Source organism: Myotis yumanensis, unplaced genomic scaffold (assembly GCF_028538775.1).
Source record: "Myotis yumanensis isolate MYYU_CA2020_CCGP unplaced genomic scaffold, mMyoYum1.0.hap1 SCAF_5, whole genome shotgun sequence".
Lineage (NCBI taxonomy): Eukaryota > Metazoa > Chordata > Mammalia > Chiroptera > Vespertilionidae > Myotis > Myotis yumanensis.
In genome coordinates, this window is record NW_027223756.1 from 53,460,543 (window position 1) to 53,486,439 (window position 25,897).

General features: G+C 38.2%; 1 protein-coding gene across 7 annotated transcripts in view; it reads right to left on the bottom strand.

The window, feature by feature from the left end:
* Positions 1–25,897, bottom strand: part of NR3C2 (nuclear receptor subfamily 3 group C member 2) — a 293,590-nt gene that overhangs the window by 125,842 nt on the left and 141,851 nt on the right. For 6 of the 7 annotated variants that reach the window (XM_070415289.1, XM_070415290.1, XM_070415286.1 and 3 more), the window contains one exon: positions 15,702–15,853. In XM_070415289.1, coding sequence (XP_070271390.1) covers positions 15,702–15,853 — 152 coding nt within the window. The remainder of the gene's footprint in view (positions 1–15,701; positions 15,854–25,897) is intronic. The other variant, XM_070415291.1, reaches the window with a different exon arrangement.

Below are 25,897 nucleotides of genomic sequence, written 5' to 3' on the forward strand. Positions count from 1 at the left end.
TTTCTTTTTCATGTTAAACAAGACAGATAGTTGGCTATAAAGGCATCTCTTTAACATTGGGAAGGATAGTCCCATGATCAACAGGATTTCCTCAAGTGCTACTACTAAGCTGATTATTATTATGAAAAACAGCCTAAAGCAAAGTCAATTTTACTTTATTTAACTGCCTCAATGAATAGTTTTAAAAAGGATTTTTCAATATCCACTTATCATCCTTTCTGAATTCTATTTGAATCCAAACCAACTTCCCTGGATTTCAAAGGGCTCCAAAGCACCTCCTAACACACCGAGGAGTAAAATACACCCCTCAAAATCTCATCATTTTCACTTCAACAAACACACACTGCCACTTAGTGAGCTTTTGATAAATGGGGTCCATTTGGCTAGCTTGCAACGGTGCTCATGACTCTACAATGACATAGTCACAGATAGAAAACACAAGGCCATTCCGATTTCTCACAATGGCGTCAAGCGTTTAAAAGTCTTGGAAAGCAAATCATCTGCTGAATTTAACAGTGTGCCAAGTATGACCTCGGTGCCAGTTTATTGCAGACAAGTGCTGTATGATTACCACTGTAATTCTGCAACAGAAGAGTTTCCTGTGATTAGATCATTTACAACTGGCGCTATGTACAGAGTTATTAAGAGGGGTTGCTTTGAGGCACAGACAGTCATTTACGTAAGAGAATGAGTTTATATCGTAGTAAATTCTGGCTAATATGTACCAACATGTCCGCCTCATATACAGGTGGAGCTGGTGGTTAACCGCTGACAAACTACCTCCTGGACAGATGGGGCCCAGAGTCCTATCCTGAGACATTTATTGACTCCCTTGGTTTAAAAGGCCAATGACTCAACAGCCATCACCAGTGAACAGTACCCCCTTAATCTTATTGTACATATCTGCTATACATTTACTTAGCAGCTAGAAACTTTAGGACGAGAGCAGTGAGCATCCTAGCTATTTCTGGGGGAAAAAACAGAAGTTTTAAAAAATATGTTTGGACAATGTAAATCAACTCCACTGTCAATCTCTAACCAAGGGTCACTCTCTCCACTTTTCTCCAACGTGCCGCACTCAAAGTGTTAGCTACAGTCAGGGAACTGTACTGGCTTTGGAGTCAGATTCAGGTTTGAGTGGAAGCTGTGGGAGCTTGCTAAGTCCTCACTGCACTTGTTCACTGCTGTGAACACATATACAAATAGAAGCTGTTGTCACAATGGCACATGAAGTAAGGGAGGTGAGCTTCGCTGTGTACTACTTCCCAGGAGCAAGCCCACAGGATCTTGGCTGTCGCTGCCAGTGTATTCTGGTTTCTGTAGAGCTGATCTTGAAGGGAGAGAAACTGCCAAGTATTTTTTTACATCAATTATTGCATTCCTTTCTCTTTGAAAAGTTTTTTTAAAGGATACTTCAGCATTAGGCTTTTGTGGGCAGACATTTAGTAAAATTTTGTTTCAATTTAGAATTAAAATTACTCCTTTTAGAAAAATTACAGCTTGGGACTTGTGATCTGTGCCCACAGATAACATCATGCAGTGAATCACCTTCTGCAAAATAGTATCAAATAGTCTTATAGCTTTTAATGTCACCCATTGCCCTATTTGACAAAAAAACAGAACTATTTTAACAACTGGAAAAGCTGCTTGTCCCTAGGTCTACATCCAATTTCAATGGTATTTACTCTCACCAGGATTCAAAGCAGCCCCTTATTGATTTCAAATACACATTTTATATTTAGTGCCTGGGTGTGGAATCTGACATAAAATTATGGGTCCCCTGACATTTTCTATACTATTCCATCAAGTAACCACTTAGAGCTTTGCATACTCTGTGACATATGTCCAGTCTGACAAATGATAAGAACACCTCGAACAGCTATCATTTATTTAATGTCCACAATGTACTAGGTAGTTGGCAGATCCAGCATCCTATCTTCATTGCACAGCTAGGAATCAGGGGGAGCCTGGAATCTTGCCCCAGATGCTAGGGCAACACTGTGAAATCAAACAAAGGAGTGTGTGGAGTCAGAAAGACCTGCATGCAATCCCAAACTCTGTCCTTCACTGTGTGACTATGGATAAATTGCTTAATTCTTCTAATTAACTTCCTCATTAAAAAAATAAGGATACTACTTAACTCCTATAGAAACTGTACAGAAAAACACACACAGAATGTCCATTTCAGTGCCTAGCTCACAGTGGGATTTAATAAATATTTACTATGATGAACAGTATATCTACAGTGACACTAGAATTTGAATACAGACCCCTAAGGTTATGATTCTGACAGTAACATGGAACATCTAAACGTCATCTGGAAAATGAGATACTATCATTTACTTTCACTTACAATTAAAATTAGGAAAAGACATATGTTAAAGAAAACGAAACATACAAAGACAGAAAGTATATTGATAGTTGTCAGGGGCGAGGGGAGGTGAGGGCGGGGAGTTCCTGCTTAATGGGTGTGAACTTTCAGTTTTATAACATGTAGTGTTGTGGGGATGGATCTTGGTGATGGCTGCACAACAATGTGAATGTACTTAATTCCATTGACCTGTATGGTTAATAATGGTAAGATGTAAATATTATGTTATGTGCATTATACCACAATAAAAACAAAATGAAAATAAGCATTAATATTTATTAGACTGAATCTGGAAATACTGTGTTTAATGGAGATTTTGTGTAAGAAATGGAATTATGATCTATTTCACATATGATAATACGTTTTGTTATGTGATCAATAGGATCAAACAGTAGGAAGACTATTTATCTTGTGTTTTACTTGTGTAATATAAAGTAAGTCATTGCCTGGGATTGATTTAATAATTAGTCATTCAATAAGAATGAGTAGGTATATGCAACCTGTTCTAGAAACCTGAATTTAAGAAAATGGCTGGTGTCTCTATTTCAAATGATGTGAAAGAAAGCAGAAGGCCCTTCCCATAATTCTGTATACAGCAATTTCTATTTTAAAAGAGACTGGTCTACAGTAGGCAGCATGATTATTCACAGGCACACATCTCTCTGCACAATAACATCCCCTTTAAGTAATTGCTTTTCCCAAAACAAATTATCTGTAACTTATAGAATGATGTCATAATGCAATAACTAAAGGAAAACGATTTTATTTTCATGTTGTTACATGTTAAAAAATGTTCATTAATGCCTCAATTTAAATCTTAAACATATCTCAGTAACTGTAAAAAGATATAATATAGGGTTGATTTTTTAAAAAAATTTATTGAAAGTACCACAGAGACAAGTATCTGAAACGATATAGTTCTGTAGTCTAGCTAGCAAGTTGGAATCTTCAAAAAATCATAATCATGTATGTGGAGGATAGTTAATTAAAAATTTTTAAAGGGAAAGTTGTTTTAAGAAATTTCATATCTAAAACATTTAATATTTATATAACTATTTCTCCATCGTGTTTTTTATTAATGCCAATTAATGCTATTTAAAAATTATTATTTCTTTTAAATTTTAATTTCCAGTCATATTGGATAGCAGGAAGGAAAGAAGGAAGGAAAGAAGGAAAGAAGGAAGGAAGGGAGGGAGGAAGGAAGGAAGGAAGGAAGGAAGGAAAGGAGGGAGGGAGAGAAGGAAGCTGGAACAAGCGAGAAAATTAGTATTTATGCAATAAGCTATGGTAAAGATAAAACAGAAAGCGTCCTCTGCTTTGCTACATAAATGAAGAAACAGACATTTCTGTTACATTTATGATGGGCTCCCCTAACTACTGGAAGGACAATTTGCTTGATTTTTCAAGTAATTTAAAAATTACTTTAATTTTCTGATTTGTTTTACAAATGGTGAGTTAATGGCTCAATAGAGGTCAATTTTTGCTGCTAAAATAATTTCTTTTTCCTTCCCATCCCTTCCCTCTGAGTCACAACTATAAATTACAACTCAGTCTAATACAGAAAATAGCTACCAGTACTTGAAAACTCCAATTTTCTGCATAGTAGACTGAGTTCAGCAGTGAGACTCTTTGTAAAAAGGGAAATCTTTCCTGGTTCCATTTCATTTTTCTGCAACTTGTACTGCTTCACTGAAAAAGCTGAAGTTAATTCCTAAGGCTCAATGTGATTATTTCTGCTTTACAAGTAATTTTCAGGATGCAGTATATGATTAAAAACCCCCCAAAACTTACACTGCTTGAAATGAAGTAAAAATGGAATCCCCGCGCCTTCTCGTTGCTGGGAATGGACTGAAGCACACACACCCAGTGCCTCCTACGTAGCAAGCACTCAACACATGTTTGCAGAATTGAATGACGGTGCCTGGTTTCTGTCTGATTCTATCCTATGGGAACATGTGAGGCATTCTCCCTCCTATTTTCAATGATAGTTCATACCTAATCGGCTCTGGCCCTGCTGGCTCCTTGCCTCTTCATTTGTCTTCTCAGCACCTGTTCCTGGCTTGATTCTCCAAGTTCTGGACTTGGATTTTTGTGTGTCAGTGACATCTTGTCTATTATGCTTTGTTTTGTGAAACGATGGTCAAGTTAGGCAATAGTTATTTCAATATTTGGGAGATGTAACAAATATTTTTATTTTAAATATCACCAATTATAGTATATAAAGCTCTTCAAATAAATCTAAATCCTCATCAGAAAAGTCAGAAGCACATTTAATTTTAAAAATGGAAAGGGAAAGTTTGCTTGGAGGAATATTTTACCCAATTCTATCTAATAATGGTGTTTTTCTAATAATTTCTCCATCTCTTCTTATTTAAAAACAGTGCTTTTTAAGATTTCTAATTCATGGCAATTAATACTCTTCATTCTTATTCTCTTTTGGAATGCAACTTCAGTTCATATTGGTTAGTAAAAAACAAAACAATTATTACTTATGTAATGTGAGCAATATCAAATTGCTGAGTCTGGTTCAACTGGGAAAATGCTATGATGCAGGCTAGATGAAAAACAATCAACCTAGAGTCATTCTGCACTGGTTTTCCAATTAAGTCCTTCACCAAGAGTGGGAGGGTAGGAGAAGACAGGGTGTTTGAAAAATCTTGGTACAGTTCATTAAAAAAAGAAGAAAGTAAAAAGTAGTTGTGACCTTCCAAATGGTTTAAGATGCAGAAAGGGTGTGCAAACTGTCTTTGTTCTTTGTCTGGTTATGTTTTCAGGCAGATTAAACTTAAAGGTTTCCCCATCGCAGCCCTTTCATACAGCACTCAGGCACGACATAGACCTGCCTAAACCAGGGAGGAGGAGCTCAAAATTCCAAGCCTGGCCTAAAATAATATAAGCTTTCCTTTAATATTTACTGATTTTTTTCAAATCAAATATTTAACATGTACATAAGGTAGCTACAGTTTAAATTTTCCACATTTTCTTGAGAATAAAGGCATATTGATCACATTAGTTCCTAAAAAAAAATGGAAAATTCTTTTAAAAATATAATGTTTGTAAAGCAATCCCTTATCGTTTATAAAGCAGTTCAAACGTATGTGTATAACTTTTTGGCCTCTTAACTCTGAGAGATGGATTGAACTGATACTTTTAAGATTTCTCTTTGTGTATCGAAGGGGGAACAGACATTCAATTATTTGCTTGAAGTCTCAGAGTGGGCAGAGTCATTCTGGACTGAAGTCTAGCCTGTCTGACCCCAAGGCCAATTCTCTCTCTACTCACAATATACTCTACATAAAATGACTTTGGAACCTATGTTGGTGATGCTGTTTATATGGTTTCTTACTGGAAAATTCTTACAGTAAGTGTTAAATTGTTGGGAAATATCCATCAAGCCTTTCACTAAAATGTGAGCAGGTAGTCAGTATGGCTTCTAAGATGGTGGGGCGACTCTCCCAACTCAAGTCCTGGTTCTTCCTTCCAAATTGGAGAAGAAAATGAAAATATAAGAAGAGATTAGGAGGAAGGAAGAAGTATTTACTTATTTTTCACCAAACTATATAGTTTTAAATCTACTAAAACGAATACAATTTAATGGGCCTGTACTTTATTTATGGTGCTATATGTAAGTATGAATTTATATTAAACTTCATAAGAAAAATCTCACCCCATTGACTCCTCAGCTTATTTTCTGTAAGTGACTTCAATTCTTATTGACAGTTATGATATACTTCCAGATTTATATTATTTAATCTTTTGTTTTATTTAATTTGCTTTACTTCATGTTTTTACCATTAGAAAAATAAACAAAACATTTCTGCAAAGATGCACTGGGTTGTCAAATGCCAGTGATTTAATGGAGCCTTAGCCTTCTACCTGTTTGGAGAAAACACATTTCTCACCCTTCCTTGGGGATGGCTCCTTGCTCTGTGGGGTATAAGAGCGCACTATTAATTAGCAGCACAGCTCACACAGGAAGGGGATGCTTTTGTAAACGCAACATTATCCCTTTTGGAGAACCTATCTCCACAGTCTCGACAGTCCTGATCTCTGTTCCTCATCTGCATCCTGAAAGTTCTCTGTCAGAGCACCCTCATTCTCCAGAACTAACCCACCTCCAGGCCTGCCAATTCTTCCTCAATCAGGCCTCCCACTCAACTGTAACCAGGCCGGGCCTTTCTCCAGTCTGTCATCCAGCATCCCAGCCCAACTGTCTCCTCCTTCTCTAGGGGGCCCCTGCCGTGAGCCCCTGCACAGCACCATGGGATAGAAATACCACCTGAGCCACTGTGTCCAATCTTTTTCCACTGTAAAGAACCTTATAAAAAGATGTGCTGTGTTTAAGAGAAGGGCTGAGATTACTCATTCCAATATGGGGACCTTACACACTCTGCCCCCAGCGTCTTTGATCAGACACCTCCTCTGCCTCTGGGCACAGGCCGGCTCTAGCCAGGCCGGGCTTTCACTGAACTGGGTCTGCTTTAGCCTGTGGACTCAGGTTCAAGCCTCCCCTTCCCTTCCTTCCTAAGTGCCTCCTCCTCCTCAACCTTCCAGGGCGCTATCTTGGCATTTGATTTCAGTCAGTTTAGTGATTTTCATTTGTGGTGTGAAGTCACTTTCAAGAGGATCAAATCCTATAAATTGCATGATCTGATCCTAATTACACTAGAAGTACAAATGGCATGAGAGCAACATTTGGCATGAGGCAGACAGCAAAAGCTGAAGAGTTAGCAGCTTTCAGCTTTGTTTGAGGAAGGCCATTCTTGCAATGGTCCTCTGAGCCTGATAGGCTACATCTAATTTTTAACACACACAGGAAATGAAACACGGGAAGATAAAAGTTTTAAATAAAGCTTAAATTAATATCAAGATGTTAAAGATGGTAATGGTAATATTTAAAAAATATGGAGTTCATCCATTAAGAAAAAATAGAGACTACCCAATTTCTTTCCCATTAGGGCCACAGAAATTTGAATTAGAGTTTTAAGTTGGAATGGCTAGAAGTTAATTATTTAGAGTATAGCGGGATAACTGTTAAATTATAATGTGCTCTTCATAAGTGTTAAAAAGGCAGAGATGTTGCCCTACTTTTTTATGGGTAAAAATAGTTGGGATTTGATATGACTCTGTAAGAGGCAGTGTGGCTTATGTGTTAAGAACACAGAGTCAGAATTCCTGGGCTTCCTGTGTTCAAATCCCAGCTCTGCCACTTCCTTCAACCCAGGTGACCTTGGACTAGTTTTACACGTCTTAGATGACTGATCTCTAATATGAGGATAGATAATAATCCTAGCTATTCCACAGAGTTATTATGAGGAATAAAATGAGAATATACAAAGTTCTCAGCATAATGAGCTCAAAAGTAAGTACTCAGATATTTACAAATATTGCTATTAATTCTAAGTGGTAAAGAGTCATAGTATTAAGTCTTGTTAAAAACAGTCCATGTTTCCCTTGTCACAACAACTGCTCAGAGAGTTCAGATTGAAAGATATTACCATCTAAAATTCACAAAACTTTCAGTTTTAAGAAGGCTGTTATGAGGAATAAATGAGATAAAGCATGGAGTACTTGGCACAGTATCTGGCATCTAGTAACTTCTCAATAAACAGCAGCTATTAGTAGAGGAGCAGGTGAGTCACAGAATAAAACATTTTTTTCAGCTCTGCTCCTTAAGATAAACAACCTATTTCATTAGTACCAAAGAGACTTTTAAAATTCCAGGTTATAATTCCCATGGAAAGAACAGGCACATTAAAAATACAGTAGCTCATGAACATTTTCTTATCAACAGACAAATCCCTAAACTAGTTTGTAAGAACACTATAGGTCAGGTGACTTGTCGTTGTCTTGGGTTTGGCTGCTAGAAAGCGAACAGCCAAATCCGTGGCTGGTCTCTATAAAGGTCTCAGGGCATTTATTCTCTGTCATCCCTGTTCCTGGCTCTCTATTTCTTTCTTGCTCTCATCGTCCCTTTGCTTGTTTTTCATCTCACTTATTTTAAATTTCATTCTGACTCATGTAAAGCTGTTGACTGCTTTTGGATTTTTTATGGGTTGTAAATAAACATAATATACATGGGGAGTAACTCTGAAAAGTATGTACCATGCTTCTAATTTATATTTTTTCAAGTTTGCTATGTGAAGTGTACCTTAAGTTAAAAATTTAAGCTACAAGAAGCTCTCTTTGGATAATGTCTACTTATTTTTGGCCCAAATGTCCCTACTTCAAATCATTTTCTAATAAATTATGTCAACCATTTCTACTTCAGAGAAACAGTGACAGAAATGAGGGTGAATCCCATCCATATATGTAAATAGTTATAAAACATCCAACCAATGTTGTATGAGCACCTGTTACATGCTTCCATCAGTTTGGTTGTGGGCACTGGACGGGCTAAGATTCAATAACAATCAATACTTAATAAAGAACAAAGACCAAAAGTTGGGATTGAAAATTCCACAGATGCAATACTGTCTGAACTTCAGCTAAACTAGAAATAACCAGACCAACTAAGACTTTTCTGTGTGCAGCTTGGAGAAGAAAGATTATTCACACACGTAACACACGCGTGCGCGCACACACAGTGTTCTAGATATATGTTCTCTAAGCTTCTAACCTTGTCTCTTAAAATAGCCATTTCTTGGGCAAACACATCTACTCTCATGGATGATGATTCCAAAATCTTTCTTTTCAATCTTGCCTTGCTCCCCCTGCTTCAGAATCGCACATCCAACTTCCTGTTAGACACGCTTGACTGTCCTATACTAGTAGACATTTCAAATGCACTGTCTTAAAGCAAATCTCATTTGAATCTCCTTGATCTTGGCAATGCTTTTTCCTCCTATAGAACTTACCAACTTTTCACAGGCAACATGAGTAACTCATTTCTTATGCTTAATATTTCCACTACCCCTCACTAGAATGTAAGGCTCCACCAGAGCAGAAATCTTGGTCTGTTTTTTTCCCCTTGATCTTCACCCAAGATGTCTCTAAGTCTGCCTAGAATGGTGTCTGGCATTTATTCAGGAGACAATGAATAAATGTTTGCTGAATAAAAGAACCTTTGCTCCCATGCCCCCAGAGTTGCTCCCATTCCAGTCTTCCTAATCTTAGCAAAGACCTCAGCGGCCGAGGCTGGGGAATCTTCCTAGATTTTTTGCTTCTTCACTTTCAGTCCAGAACTGCCAATGATACTTCCCAGATAGTCTTGTTCACTGTCCCTCCTCTTTTCTATGCCTGGTCATCTCTTCCCCAAATGATTTAAAACAGCCCCTATAAATGAGCATACCTCCATGCAGTCAAACATTAATTGCAAAGTGGAGTTTACCACTCTGCTGCATGAAAACATTCAGAGGTTATGTTTTGTCAACAGGACCTGGACCCCATCTGTACCTTTGGCCTCATCTCCTGTCACCTCACACTGCAAATTTTCACAGTGGAAACATGAAGTTGCTCCCTGTGCAGACAGCCTGTCCTATTCCTCTCAGCACTGCCAATTCTAATCTCTCAAGATTCAGTTTGGGGGTCAATTCTTTAAGAAGCCTTCCTTGACCTTCCAGGTTGGCCTAAATGTCAGGGCTCTGCATGTTCCCATAGTAACCAACTGAAGGGATATAAAAATTCTGGGCAATAATTTGAAATGAACACTATAGCCTTATGCCTATGTAGGGAGGAAAGGAGTTCTTGTAAAAATGATAGTTTTAATCTACTGGGTAGGTATTTGTTTAGGCTCTGATGGTAAATAATTAGAAAGAATCGGGTTACCTGGTTCCTACATTCTGGTAAAGGAAAAAATATTTAATCTTTAAAGTATTTCGTGAGAGAAATGTAACCCGGAACAGCCTTCGGTTTCCATCTCTGACTCAGCAGCTCTGCAGCAGTGACAATGGACTTTGATGTCCATTAGCTCCTGATACATGGTGCATGGGAACACTGAGGGCTGGATCATATCATAAAGCAAAGACATCCATTAATATACATTAAGTTATTTCCTTGCTTTATCATTTCCTGAATTTTACATTGCCAATTATAAAGGGATGGCTACATTTCAATTATTATACAACCCCATCTGACTGAGCCTGTGACCACTGAATTTAAGTTCTCCTATTGCAGCACAATTGTTTTGTCAGTCCCCCACACCTCCAACGTGCTCACGCTCCTTTTATCACGGGCACACACAGCACTGATAGGATAACTGGGGTGTATGACATGGCGAGACGCTTTTCTCTGGGCCTCTTCAGTTGACTCATTAACTTTAGAAAAGCAAAGAAAACTATGAATTTACCATTACATTTTCTTTAAACATTTTCCCCATGGAATAATCTATAATGTAAAGATTTTTTAAGCCTATATGCTATGAACTGCATGCAAAAGGAATGAGGTACAGAATCACAGACTGGTTGTCTTAAAATACCACCTCTATGCGAGGAACCCTGAGATTAATCTACAATTATATGTTTTAAAGCAATTTCATTTCAGGAAATAGATTTATAAGTCTCTTACTTAAAGGGAAATGTCAGAGTTGGAAACTTACATGCTACAATTTGGCTGACCTTAACAAGCTCTGGCCTCTTTAGTTTAACAGGTCTGCTTACAAACATATACATACAGTTGACTTTACATAATAATGAACTCTCTTCTTTTATAGCCTTATAACTCTTCAATGATTTGTGGTGGCTGTGTCTTCCAGATACAGCTTATATACTGACTATCCCAAAAGGAAATTAGGTTATAAAATAGTGTTCTGAATGTCGTCAGCTCTGTTCATTGAGGGATCACAAAGTAAAATACACATGAGATGAAACACATGGCAATTTACAGTTGGAGAAAGACTGAGACAGTAAAAAATCAAGACTAGAATTACACATTACAGATTAGAAGTCAAAGGGCTTGCATAAATTCTAGAGGCAGCTTCATTGCTCATTTACTGATTTTTTTGGGGGGGAGGTCATTTAGTTTTGATTGTTTTATGTCACAACCTCAAAGGGCGGCTTTATGGACAAAATAACATATTACAGGAAAAATGAAAATCTAATGAAGAAAAAATGAAGGGTTTACAAGTGAAGACCCACAGTGCAAAATTACTGTGTCATTTACAGGATCTCTCTGCACAGACATGACCAAAAAACTTTAGCATTTTGTTCTTAGAAAATAATAAAGATCTGATACTTCAAATTCACTTTACAACCATAAAATCTGCCCATTTTTTTCATGTAATTTTCCACAGCAATATTAAGATAGGGAAATACTACTTTTCCCATTTATATACAAAGAAAGAGAGACCCAGATAAATTAAGTAACTTGCCTTAATCTCACACCTAGTGAGTGGCAGAACCGGAAATTAAAACTAAGTCTTCTGACCCTAAAGCCAGTTCAGTGTCCACCACAAAGGAGAACCCAATTTAATAATAATACACACACACACACACACACACTTCTTTGCAAATAAAAAAAAAGGTCCTGACAAAACTTCAAGGCAAATGAGCAGGTAAAATTTTAAAAATAAATTACAAACTTTCATATGTAAGGTAAAATAACATGGCTTTTAACTGACACTATTGGCAAATGTACTCTGATGAAACTTCTGAGTGTTTTTATATTAAACTAGAGGCCTGGTGCACGAAATTCATGCACTTAACGAGGGGGGGGGGGTAGCCTGGCTTGTGTCCTCTCACAGTGTGGGAGCCCCGCGATCGATCACCCAAAAGCGGTAGGCTCCGCCCACCATCTGGGGCTCCTCAATGGATTGCCCCAAAGAGGTAGGCTGGAACCGGGGGTCCCGCCTCCATGCCACACATGCAGCATCAAGTCCCTGCCCACCCTTGTGCGCCCGTGTGCATGCAGCCTCTTGGTGATGGACTGTGGGATTGTAACGGCGTGAGGGCATCATGGTGTAAAGGCATGATGACCACCTAGGCTATTATTAGTATAGATGCTTAAGAAGAAAAAACTAAGTACACATATATATACCATTAAACAGAACAAATAACATAATTTACACTTAAAAAAATGATTTGTAGTCTCCCTACACAGTCACCACTATGTTATTACCAAGCTTTACAGTGCTGCGCTTGGGCATAAGGCCTAAAGCCAATAAACTCAGAGCTCCGACTGTGATGTGCTCCCTCCTATCTCCTCTCCAGTGGTCATTTCTGGTTCTGCCCTTGGTGGTATTAGTTCCTTTCGGCTTCATTGGGCTCCCCTCATCTCAGCTCCCTGTACCTGCTGCTCCTTAGAATTCTCTGCTTTTGTAATCAGAGGAGCTTCGCGTTATCAAGGGAAACCAGAAAACAAACTTAGTAAATATTCAAACATAAAACATACATATACACATTTGTATATGTTATGTACACACAGGCACACACTTACCCATGTGTGCAGAGTAAGTGTACCAAATTGTGTTTTCTCAATGCTTATATCACTTCCTTCATTACCATTAAGTAGGCATGAACAAATGATACATAGGTAGAATTTTCATGAACTTGAGAATTATGGAAAATAGAAATAATAAATTATGAGATTTAGAGTTGTGAAACTTTAGGTTGAGTCTAGGTTAGGAGTCATAAGACTAAGACAGCTTTAAGTTTGGCCTTATGATTCTGAATAGATTAGCTGATTGTGTCTTATCCCAAATGTGTTCATATGTAAAAGGGGAATAAACATAATATTCATAGACCATACTTTTGTGAAATTAGTGCCTCAAACTATGTAAAGTATTAAAAAATGATTTGTTATTATTAAATCACAAAGGTAGCCATATTTTTCACATATTTATTCTCTCTGTCTCTCACAAACACAGAGACACACAAAGTAAAACAGAAAGTTTATATTTAAAATATACAGCCTTGTTTCATGCATGTAAGCCTTAAAATTCTAATTGCCAAATAAATAGTAAATAAGCTATATTAGTAAAAGTCTTAAGAGGCACTCATCAAATTTCATTATCCATTACTAATCAGCTTTCCAATGCAGGAAAATGATGGACAATTAGGTTTTTCTATATTCATGTATACCTCAGTTACAAAAAAAAAACCTCTTTCCTCAGCTACTTCCAAACAAACTACACAAAACAACAAAAACTAAGCCAAAAACTTCTAGAAAAACCTCTGCTTCAGAAGCAGACAAGGGCAGATTCTATAAATAATGGAAACTTGGGTTCTGATATGAAGGCCAACCTGTAGGTAGTACAACACCGAGCTTCCCACTGAATATCTCCAAATGCCCTTCTTATATCACTTTATTTTTATATATCACATTATTCTAACTAGTGAGCCTATGAGGGGGGTTCTTGAACTGGAAGGTGTGGGGAAGAATTAGAAAGGTACCAGAAGTAAATTTCACCTATTGATCTTCTACTGAGCTAATCATATAGTTAAGAAAAGAGAGAGAGGCCGGGGGGGGGAGGAGAGCTTCAAAAATAAACTGATTTCAGTATTGTACAAATTAACTTTTCCTATTTTCTTGAAATCAGCCTCTGGTAACAGCACCCACCTTTTCCCTTCCCACACTCAGTCTAGGAAGTTCAAGTTGGCTGACTCCAGCCAGAACTAGCTTATTGGATCACTGCATTCCCCAGCCACAGTGACTGCTTTGGAGTGGAGCATGTGAGTCAAGTTAAATTCAATAGTGGGGTTTTATAAGAACTGCTGGGAACAGAAAACCTCTTTTTGATGGTGATCTGGCAGTCTCATCACAATTACAGAACTTGCATGAGAACACAGCAAGAGCAAAGTCCAGCAACAGAGAGAATGGGATTGAGTTTAATGACCTGGCTTAAGACCATGGCTTGCCTGAAGCCACGCCTATACTAGGAAAAGTTGTATGGGACAATGAATTTACACTGATGCTCAAGCCAGTTTGTGTTGAATTTTCTGTCACTTGTTACCCAGAGATCATATATGGAGAACAAATATGGAACTCATATTACCGATTCAGTGCTGGTTTTAGGGACTATTAAATACTTAATAATGTAAATAATGTAAAATCATGTAATATCAATTCAATAATGCAAAAGCAATCCAAGAAGCAAAGAAATAATTAGTCAGCTTTTTCATCCCAGAATTAAGGATATTACCTTGTGGTCTCCACCAAAACAAAGGTGAAACATTTGAGTCATTTATGCTTCCATCTCCAAAGCATCCATTTATCTCTCAGAAAACTGCCCTGAGAAATAAACCTGCGGGAATCTTCATGTTGAACTCGTTAGTGAAATTAAGTGTCAATTATACAATATTACTTTTACTAACAGCAAAAATTCCACTTCGACCAGCCATAGCAGTCAACATTAATAAAACCATCTGGCCTAAGTCTGATGTTAATTAATTGCTTATAAGTGAGGGTGATGAAGGCAAAAATAAACTAAAAGACTGTTTCTCCTTAGGAAGTATAATTACTTGGACAGAAGAAAAATTCATTTTAAAAGAGGATCTCAAATTTTTAATTTAATTAGCCATTTGGAAACCTTCAGTAGGAATAAAGGTAGGACTGAAACGGGGTCCTGGCATCTGAAGTAGCTGTGAAATGAAATCATTCTGCATCAAACACAACCTAAATTACAGAAGTGATCCTCATATTCATGTTTTAATCTGCTATAAACATATATATATATATATATATATATATATATACATACATACACACACACACACACACACACACACACATATACATACATACATAGTTGACCCTTGAACAACATGGTTTGAACTGTACCGGTCCACTTATTTGTGGACTTTTTTTTCCAATAAATATTATAAATGTATTTTCTCTTCCTTATGAACCTTAACATTTTCTTTTGTCTAGCTCACTACACTGTAAAGTGCAGTATGTAACATAAAAAAGATGTTAATTGACACATTTTTATGTTATTAGTAAGGTCAACAGTAGGTTATTAGTAAAGTTTTGGGGAGTCAAAAGTTACACTGATTTTCAACTACACAGGGGGTCGGTGCCTTAACCCCCACATTGTTCAAGAGTCAACTGTACAGAAATGCGGAAAAGGCAGAAATGATGTATTTTGTGTGTTCTTACTACAAATGCTCTTTCAGATTATACAAATGAAATTTATGACAGAATTATTTTTCTATGTCTCACTGAAAAACAGACTGAGACAACCAACCAACCACAAAAAATTCACAATTTCAAATCATTCCCATTAAATATTGCTTGGTGGAAAATCTTCAGGTGGATTTTAGAGAAGAATTATTACTATATGGTATATTACTGACAGATCACATCAAAATACTTTTTGCATTATTTCGCAATAATGCTATAGAGTTAACTGTGCAAGTCTACACACTAGAGAAAAATGTGTAAAAGGAACACCCACATGAACATTTACCTTCCACTGCTCTTTTGAAGAACACTTTGCAGCTGCCACAGGTTACTACCCCATAGTGGCAGCCTGAAGCCTCATCTCCACACACCAAACATATCTTGGAAGGTCTTGAGGATCCAGTAGAAACACTTCGTAACGTAGAGCTGGGGAAAGAAAGAAAGATTTAAGTAACTACACTGTAATGGCACATTTGATATGCTGTACCGCTTAGCTCAAACGTTATCATAAATCATGGTTCCATAAATGAATTCAGTATGTAATGGTCACATACGAGGACTTATATAATGAAGGTAAACTCTATCAGTAGAATCATGCTATCAACCATTCTGTAGAGCAAAGCCTCTTCTCAGCATAGAAAAATAATAAATAAGCACCATTTGCTTTCTTCCTTCCCCTGTTTTTGAGAAAGTTTACCAAAAATTTGTATTCAAGGTGGGCAGGGAGAAGAGTAGTCTTGAGCTGAGTCATCATGAAAGTATTTTTTGGCATCAAAGAACAATTATAATACTTCTCAACTCTCTTCACCCAGACTCACATTATGTATCTCAATTACGCCAGGTTAAAAAAATAAACACACACACAAAAACCAATTCCTCTTTCCAAAACAATCCACTAATTAAAATTTAAAAAATAATCTTGCTTCTACCGCCAGCAACTTGACCCCCACCCCTTGAAGCTTCTGCATTTTTTCCATATTACCTTACTTAGGTATATTCCAATTACCTCATTTTGCTTACTAGTTCAAAGGGGCACAGTCAATATATTTTTAGCCATACATGGTAAATATCTCAGGTATCTTTCAAGTAAGAAACTGACAGGTTCTGGGAAATAATTTTTAGGGGCAAATTTAACCCTTTAAGCAGCAATCTGTATGAATATATTTTAAAAAGAAATCTTTTCAATATATATAATATATTATTGTGTTCATTAATAGCACAGTCTGAACAAAACATTTTCAATTCTAACAAGGAATCAGTTCTGTGACCATTTAGATGTGTATTGAGTAGGCAGAGAAGCTAAATTTTTTTTTCATGCACAGTCTGCAAACATATTTTAAAATATATTTTATTGATTTTTTACAGAGAGGAAGGGAGAGGGATAGAGAGTTAGAAACATCAATGAGAGAGAAACATCGATCAGCTGCCTCCTGCACACCCCCTACTGGGGATGTGCCCACAACCCAGGTAAATGCCCTTGACCGGAATCGAACCTGGGACCCTTCAGTCTGCAGGCCGATGCTCTATCCACTGAGCCAAACCGGTTAGGGCTGCAAACATTTTTTGAAAATCTAGCTACCCATAGGTGCTTTGCAAAGTACTGAAAAATCAGTATATTTTTAAAAACCAGGCTGTCCTCCAATATAGTGGGTTTGTGGACCAGCAGTCAGTGCCATGGCGTGGGTAAGTATGGTGGCACGTGTGGGCTCAGCCTTCACGCCGAAAAGGGTGGGGAAAGACTAGTCAGAGAGCATTTCCAGAAAGGTGACAGCAGCCCTGAGTCTCAAAGCAGCACCAGATGACAGCCAGGCCAGGAAAGAGGGCAGAGGAAGCAGGAAGTGTGATGGTGCAGAGAAATTCTAGCTGGACATGCCCAGAAAACTTTGGGTGGATTGTTATGTCACCGCCTCCACCTTCCTGTAGGGCATTTGTGTCCGTGTGAACCAGCAGGCATGTGGTTAAAACAAAAAACAACAAAAAACAAAGGAAATATACCAAAAGGTTTGAACAGTTGTGATACAGTAATTTCTGTTTTTCAAATTAGTGGAAAATGTGATAATATTTACGTGATAATTAAAACACACACACACAATTTTAATGTTTAAACTCCAATCTCACTAGAAATAGATGAAGGAACAAACTCCTCAGCTGCTCAGAGCACTGTGGCATGACCGGCTTTCTAGAAAATGACTTCTTAAATCAAGGGCTGAAACAATGTTCTCCAAAGTTGTTTCTCCTTCTGAGAAAAGAGCTCTTTATTATTTTTATTACTGTCCTTTGACTTCTTTATGGCATTCAAAACATTCCATTTCAGCACCAGTGACTTCTTTAGCATGTCAGCCAGTGAAACTCAACCCATACTCTGACTGACTCTCTTACATTTCACAGGAAAATACGACTTTGTAAACATTCAAAATATAAGTTAAAATCATCATTAAAGTGTAATTTCCCCCCACAACTACAAGCATACATGGGATTTGTATTTAACATTCTTGTGAGCCCTGGTTTTGGTCCGATACTTAATAGTCTTCCCTTTAGTCTTTGGCACTCCCTCTGCTATTCAAACTCACTTACTTGGTGATCTCATTTGTCTCAGCTCTAAATATCATCAATATACCTTGGACTTCCAAATGTTTATCACCAGCCCAGACTCCTCCCTGGAATTTCAGACTCATTCATGCAACTGCCTGTTCGACATTTCCAATATGCACCTCAAACTTAATATGTGCACAACTCTGCTGACCTTTCCCTGCCTCCAAACCTGATCTTCCCACAGACTTGCTCAACTCAGTTAATGACAATTGTTATGGGGTAAATGATGTCCTCTCTCAAATTCCTATCTTGAAATCCTAGATCCTAGGAACTCAGAATGTGTTCTTATTTGGGAATAGGGTCATAGCAGATACAATTAGTTAATTAATTAATGAGGTCATTCTGGAGTAGGGTGGGCCCCTAATTCAATGTGACCAGTGTCCTTATTTAAAAGGGGCAATTGGGACACAGACACACACGCGGGGAGAATGCTATGTGAAGATGATGAAGGCAGAGATGAAGCCAGGGTGCTTTCACAAGGCAAGGATTGCCAGAAAACACCAGAAGCTAGGAGAGAGGCACAAAACAGATTTTCCATCACAGCCTTTCAGAAGGAACCAACTCAGCTGACACAATAACCTTGGACTTCTAGCCTCCAGAACTACAGAATAATGAATCTCCCTTGCTTAAGGCATCCAGTTCAGATGGTGGTATTTTGTTATGCAGCCCTAGAAAACTAACACAGCAACCTGGACTCATCCCTGACTCTCCTTTCTCTCACACTGCACATTAAATTGGTTACATTTAATCCACTTTACTCTCAGAATACATTCAGATTCGGATCCCTTCCCACAATTTCTCCTGGTACTACTCTAGTCCAAACTATCAACACCTCCTAGCAGATTTTGTTTCTCTTTGTCCCTTTTCTTCCCCTGTAATAGAATGAACCTTATTCACTCATTTGCTCAAAACCACCCAAGGGATGTCCCTCACACTCAAAGCAGAAGTCAAAGTCTCTATGACCACAGGGCCACAATCTGGCCCCTGAGATGTCTCTGATCTCTTGCTTGCATATTGCACAGTGGCCTCCTCGCTAGCCTTCAAAACACAACACCTCAGTGCCTTTGCACTTGCAGCCCCCCCGCCCCCAGATATCCACACAACCCCCTCTATCATCTCCTTCTGGGCTTCATCAAACACCACTTTCTCCATCAGGCCTTCTTCATTGACCACTCTACTGACAGACCCCTTCCTCAGCTCTTCCTCTCCCACTTTCTGCTTTAGTTTCCTTCCTGGTGCATATCTCCATCTCACATGTGGCATATTTTACTTCTTCGGGGTTTTTATTGTTAACGTCATCACACAAGAAAGGAAACTCAACAGGAGCCAGGGTTTTCTTTGGTGTTACTCACCACTGTGCATGGAACTGCACCTGGTACCCAACAGGCACTTAATCGACACCTGACTAAATGGGTGATTTCCACTAAGTGGCATTTTCACAGCAATCACCATAAAACCCACCACGTGATCAATTCTGAAGGCGCACTGCATTCCTTTCATAAAGAAATGTGCCTTGTTTTTAACTGTCCGGAGTATGAAAAGTATGTAGCAGAAACAAATTAAGAGCAATTTAAGAGAAAGTCTAAGTATAAAAAGGGTGAGAAATCCAAATGAAAGCAATACATTTGTTTAATTATAAAATTAAAAAAACATGAATTATTTTTCCTTCTTGTTCACCAACATCTTTCAATGACAAAAGGGCAAATTTGCTTCTAACTGCCTTTCAGCAGTGCCTCCTTCTTCAATTTCTGGAACATTCTCCTAATGCCTCCTTTACTTTATAGTCTCTTATTTTCTTGATCACCAATATGGATTTTCTTAGGAGTTCTACCTTTGGCCGTCTTTCTCCTTGTTTCTACACTCTCTAATGACCTCGTTCACCACCCAGCTCAAACAGCTCTCTTGGTGACCGACTTTCCAAATCTTCACACCCAGCTCTGGCCTCTCCCTCATGTTCCAATGTCATGTTTTCATTACCTTTACATTACCTCTCTGATCTATGTGTTATCAACTTCTGGAAGGTTACTGCCATCTGCTAGTCACCAGGTTCAAGCCTTAGACCCCTCCTTAACTATCACATCTAATCAGTCACCAAGTCCCAAGCGCTTCAGCCTTGCACACCCTTGCATCGCTTTCACCACACAGGTGGTACCACTGCTTCAGGCTCATCACTTCCAAAGGGCTCTTCCCTAACCCCAGCCTCTCCTCACTCCATTCTATAGTGGCTGACAAATGAATGTCCTGTTAAAGAGTTCTGACTCTATTGCTTCCCAGCTCAGAAATCTTCAATCATCCTTACCAAATTCCATCGTAGGATAACTTTGGTAGCACCTTTAAGTACCTCCTCCTAATCAACTTTCTCCTGCAGGTCCTCTCCTACTGCCTGACCTTGTGCTTGCCACACTCCAACATCCCTGTCAAGGTGTGGATGCCACCATACACATACAACCCAGCACTACCTCTCTCCTACTCCCTCCTGGAAACCCCGTCCATCCTTCACGGATCTGTAACGTTCTCCAGCAGGGAGCATCACTGTCCTGTCGCCTGCTTCATTTGGGCATCTGGCTAATGCCTCCCCTCCAGCAGTCATCACTTTTTCCCTTTACATTAGTGACCTGGGCACTTATCCTAATCCCTTGAGGGCAGAAACCATGTCCTACACATCTCTGGGCTCTCTGCTGCCATTAGGGCAGCACTGGTACTATTTATTGAATGAATGAAACTGCACTCCTAATCTCATTACAGTAGAACATACATTTCTAAAAGGCGATTTTATAGAAGGTCAGTTAGTTAGGCCAAGGTTACAGGTTCAATTCCCATATGGTTCATTTAACTTTGAACAGAAGAATGCAAAAAAAAAAATCCAGGGACACAGACTATTCTCAAAAGCTCAGCCAGCTGTCTCAGGGACATACGCATTATTATCACACAATATAGTCCACAGACTGTGGGTGGGTCAGGAAAATTCCAGTTTCTACTGACATCCTATCATGTAGTTATCTTTGAAACTGATTGACATTTTAGGACTTTTACTTTGGCTGTTGTGTGGAGAACGGACTGTAAGAGTGGGTGTGTTGGAAGTGGAGAGATGATCCAAGAGGTTCCTGCAGTTATCCAGGCAGGAGATGATAATGGCTTGGATTACGCATAAAGTAGTAACAACAGTGAGAAGTGGCTACATTAGGAATAGGGTTTTTTTCTTCTTCTATTTTTTCCAAGTAGATATCACTGAGAGGACTTGCAGAAAATTTGCATGGTAGTGCTATTAATTAACATGTAAAATGGGGGAAGAGCAGGTTGAGAGTTAGGGGGAGTTTGTTTTGAACTTGATAGTGTTAGAACACTATTGCAAAATATGTTTCTATTTTTGTAAATAAAATAACCACAAGATTAAGTTATAATCTACCCAAAGGAAACACTTGGAGCAATATATATCAGGTTTACTTAAGCATTCTAGGCCAGCTTCCTCATCAGTAGTGATAACAAAGTTCCTACCACATAGGGTTGTTATAGATTAAATTACTCACTATATGTAAGAGCACTGAGAACAGTGTCTAACATATTAAATATTCTTTACACTATGGCAATTATTAGTATTACTGTTGTATCTGTAATTCTTTTAAAAATATATTTTATTGATTTTTTACAGAGAGGAAGGGAGAGGGATAGAGAATTAGAAACATCAATGAGAGAGAAACATCGATCAGCTGCCTCCTGCACACCCCCTACTGGGGATGTGCCCGCAACCAAGGTACATGCCCTTGACTGGAATCGAACCTGGGACCCTTCAGTCTGCAGGCCGATGCTCTATCCACTGAGCCAAACCAGTTAGGGCTGTAGCTGTAATTCTTAACAGTGACTGCCATAATAGTGAAACTACAGATAATTCTACCTTTCCATATTATATTTTATATATTGCTTTTAATTTATATAAGCATATATAACATTGGAAAGCACCAGAAGAAAAGGTTTTTAAAAATATACTATGACATAGTGGTACTTCAACAGCCGTAGTGTTCACTTACTGAATAGGCAATCTTTTGTGTGCACATGATTTGAGCATTTCTGGTAAGAATTCTGGCTCCCCTGGTGTCTGCAGTGTGTAGGTTTGGAACAGCCACATTAAATCACTAGGATAAACAATTATTGAGATTCAAATACATACTCTTTTATATAAAGAACACTCAATCTAAGAAACAGGATTTGGAGAACACTCAATAAAAAAATTCACAAATATAAATCAATGTTTAATAAAAAAAAATTCTTATTTTTACCCACACATAAAATTAAAAAACCCAAAAGCCTTTTTGGTGTTACGTTTGCTTATAAGTGAATCATTAATGTTTTAGGGGATAATTCCTCACTCAATAAGGACCACCATCTCAAACCCAATCAATAATGCATCACAGAGTGGAATTAAAGAACTGGTACTTATTTTACAATCTTAGCTGTATGAGTAAAGTTATAACTAAAGTTACCAGATACAGAAAATTCAAGGACGTAACTGGCTTGGAAAATATAATTTAAAGCACAGCAATGGTTGATTAGTCTTTTCCAATTTACTTTCTTTGTTTGTTTTCACAACAGTTTATACCATTAATAATATTTATTAAAGTGGCTCTGTTTAATGAGGTATGTACTTTCTACACTAAATTTCATTTAAATGAATGCAATTTGACCATCAAGGACTCAAAGTTATAATTAAGAAAGCATAGCTGCAGCCCAGCCAAAAAGTAGCCTGACACAGAGCTAAAAGAAAAAAAAAGGGGGGCGGGGGAGAATATTTTCTATCACAAGAAAATGAAGCCCACACTAGTATGTGTAGAATTTAAAAATAAATTCTCACTCTATGTTAGGAGGTCATTCAAGTAACTTTTTCTCCATAAACATAAGCTATGGCCAGAGAGATTACCATTTGGCAAAATATGTAAAATCTATTTTTTTTGGAAAAATACGCAAAAACATTTAAATCTAAATGTCTTTTTAAAAATATTTTTATTGATTTCAGAGAGGGAGAGGGAGAGGGGGAGGGAGGGAGGGGAGGGAGGGAGGGAGGGAGGGAGAGAGAGGGAGGGAGAGAGAGAGAGAGAGAGAGAGAGAGAGAGAGAGAGGGAGGGAAAGAAACAACAATGATAAGAGAGAATCAATGATCGGCTGCCTCCTGAAAGCCTCCTACTGGGGATCGAGCCTGCAATCTGGGCATGTGCCCTGCCTGGGAATCAAACCGTGACCTCCTGATTCATGGGTTGACTCTCAATCACTGAGCCATGGTTAAATGAATTTTCTAACAAAACAAGGGAAATAAACAATTTAACTACTAGGTACTTTGTTACTAATGAATTGTTTTAATTAATCTATTTTTATTAAACACAAAAGGTCTCTAACACATGGTGAAGTAGTTCGAGATAATTCTAGGACAATCTGGTGAGCAACCAAAAATGTGGCAAGGAAAATGTAGAGAGAGAGGTACAAAATTTAGGATGTTAAGGACATAATTAAAGTCATTGATCACAATTTTAAATACATACAATACAGACAAATGAAAGCTAAAAGGTCTGATGGACTAACTGCAAGACAACTATGTACGACCGAATAGGGCAAGCCCAAAAAAAAAACAACAAAAAACATGTACAGTAAGAGAGAGGTTGGGACTTACCTTATATGATAGATTATTATTAGAGAACAAGGATTCTAGATTTTATGCATGGAAAAATGAATGGATGAGCTCACTCAGGGAAAAGTTTAAATAAGGAGAAAACAAGGTAATAGATGGAAATATACAGAAAACTAGCATTTCTACTGAGGTGGGGGTAGGGGGAAGGATGAACTCACTAGTCAATCTAAGGAAGAAAAACCAAAGAGGCAGGAAGGCAAGATAATGCAGAATCTTGAAATAAAAGGGATGGGTGGGAGATTAACAGTGTCAAATGCAACCAAGAGGACAAGACTTAAGGTCACTGGTACCCCTGACCTTAGCTATGGTCATTTTTATGCATGTAAGATTCATATGTAAGCCATATTAAAATGGAAAGCACTCGCCACCTTTTTATTAAGGAGTTTCCATATTCAGGGAAGTTGTCATCATAAAACTATATCTAGTATTACCATTTAAGCATATGCAGAGTCTCCAAAAAAATCCAACATCAAATCATCTCCAGAAACCTTTATGGAGCTCAATATGCCAATCAGTGGTTGCTAAGACAAGGGCCAAATATGTGTGCTTAAAAAATGCCTCCACGTTCTAATTTGCCTGTGCAGTCATTAGCATGTGTGAGTGTATTTATATACATTAGTTGGTTAGAATCCTCTGAGAAGGAATCATGAACTTACTACATCATCTGTGGGTTAGTTCTTTTTAAAGTATATTTTAAGGAGATTATCTCCAAATGCTTGCTTGAGTGTTTTTAATGACAGGGACTTTGCTTTTGAAATGTCCTATATATACTAAGCATGATTTAACTTTCCCGGTGATCAGTAACTATCCTTATGTTAAGATGCAGACATAGATGCTAATGCAGATGGCATGAGATGCTGAGTGCTGATGGGTTCTAGTTTTAGCTGCGGACCTTGAACCTGAGTGATTTAGAAGTTACTGATTTCAGCATGCTTTTTGTTTACCACATTTTAAAAAAGTTGATCTAAAATATGCTGCACTGTGGCCTTTCTGAGCAACAGAATATGGCTCCTCTCTATCAATTTAATTAATGAGTCAAAGCTCCAAACAGCTTTTTCCCTGATGGTTTTTCCTGCATTCCAGAAATAATGCCTTCATTGCCTCTGGTACTGCCCTCTGATTCGCAAACTCAACTCTCACTGCTGCTGGCTGACTCCTACATAAGGTCACGGGGCTTTCGTATCAACTCGTACCCTCCTCTCTTCCTGCCTTATACTAAGTTTGTTCCCGTAGGATAAAGGGATAGTGTTATTTCAAGAATTTACATGTGAGAGGTTTAGAGAAGCCTATTCCAAAATAAGGACATCAAGAGCAATGTCATAGTACTTTGGTCAAAATGACACCTACCACATTTACTTCAGATTTACCTCAACTCTGACTTTGAGTAGAGTTACCACCCTTCAAAATATTAAACATGGCATCTTAATATGACAAAGTCCTAAAGAATGCTAATATTAAAGTGGTTAAGTAAATCTGTTCATTAATATTCAGTTTCCGAATAATCAATGAGCTGCCACTTGAGAGAAAAATTGTGGAGGGAAAATCCCAAGTTATAAACTTATTTTCTTAGGGTTAATTCCATAATTGTGAAATAATATCAGAGTTTTCCGGTCAGCTTAACACTCTGAAATGATCTTTCAGTGAAGGTATAAAAATATCTTGCCTGTTCACACATTAGCTTACAACAGGTAAAAAATCATGGCCGTTTTCAAAACATTAATGAATTTTTCAAGTCATCCACAGGATTTTCTCGATGGGAGCCTCCTGCACAACCGCGCACACAAAACAGCAATGGATCCTCATCCTGCTTAAAGGCAGCCTCACTTGCACTGGGCTCTGGCCACAGGCCTCACCGAACAGAATGGCTTTGTCAGAGCTGCCAAAGGCGGCTCAGGGGCAAGGCCAGCCTCACTGGGAATCTTGGGAAATAAGGTCTGCTTGCACACACACTGAAGAGGAAACACGTATGCTCACGCATGCAAAAATCTGCAGGGTCAAGAGCTGCTCTTCAGGTATTTTTCATCAAGAATTCCCTCAGAAGAAAAGGGCAGAGGCTTTTAGCAGGAGCAACCAGAGGGCACTGGAGTCAGTAGATTTTGGATGACTTAGTGAAATTCAGAGGCACCTTTTCCACCTCACCCCTCCAGCACTGATGAGGCAATGCTGTATGTTCCATCAACAGTTGCCTCTGCTTACCTGTTACG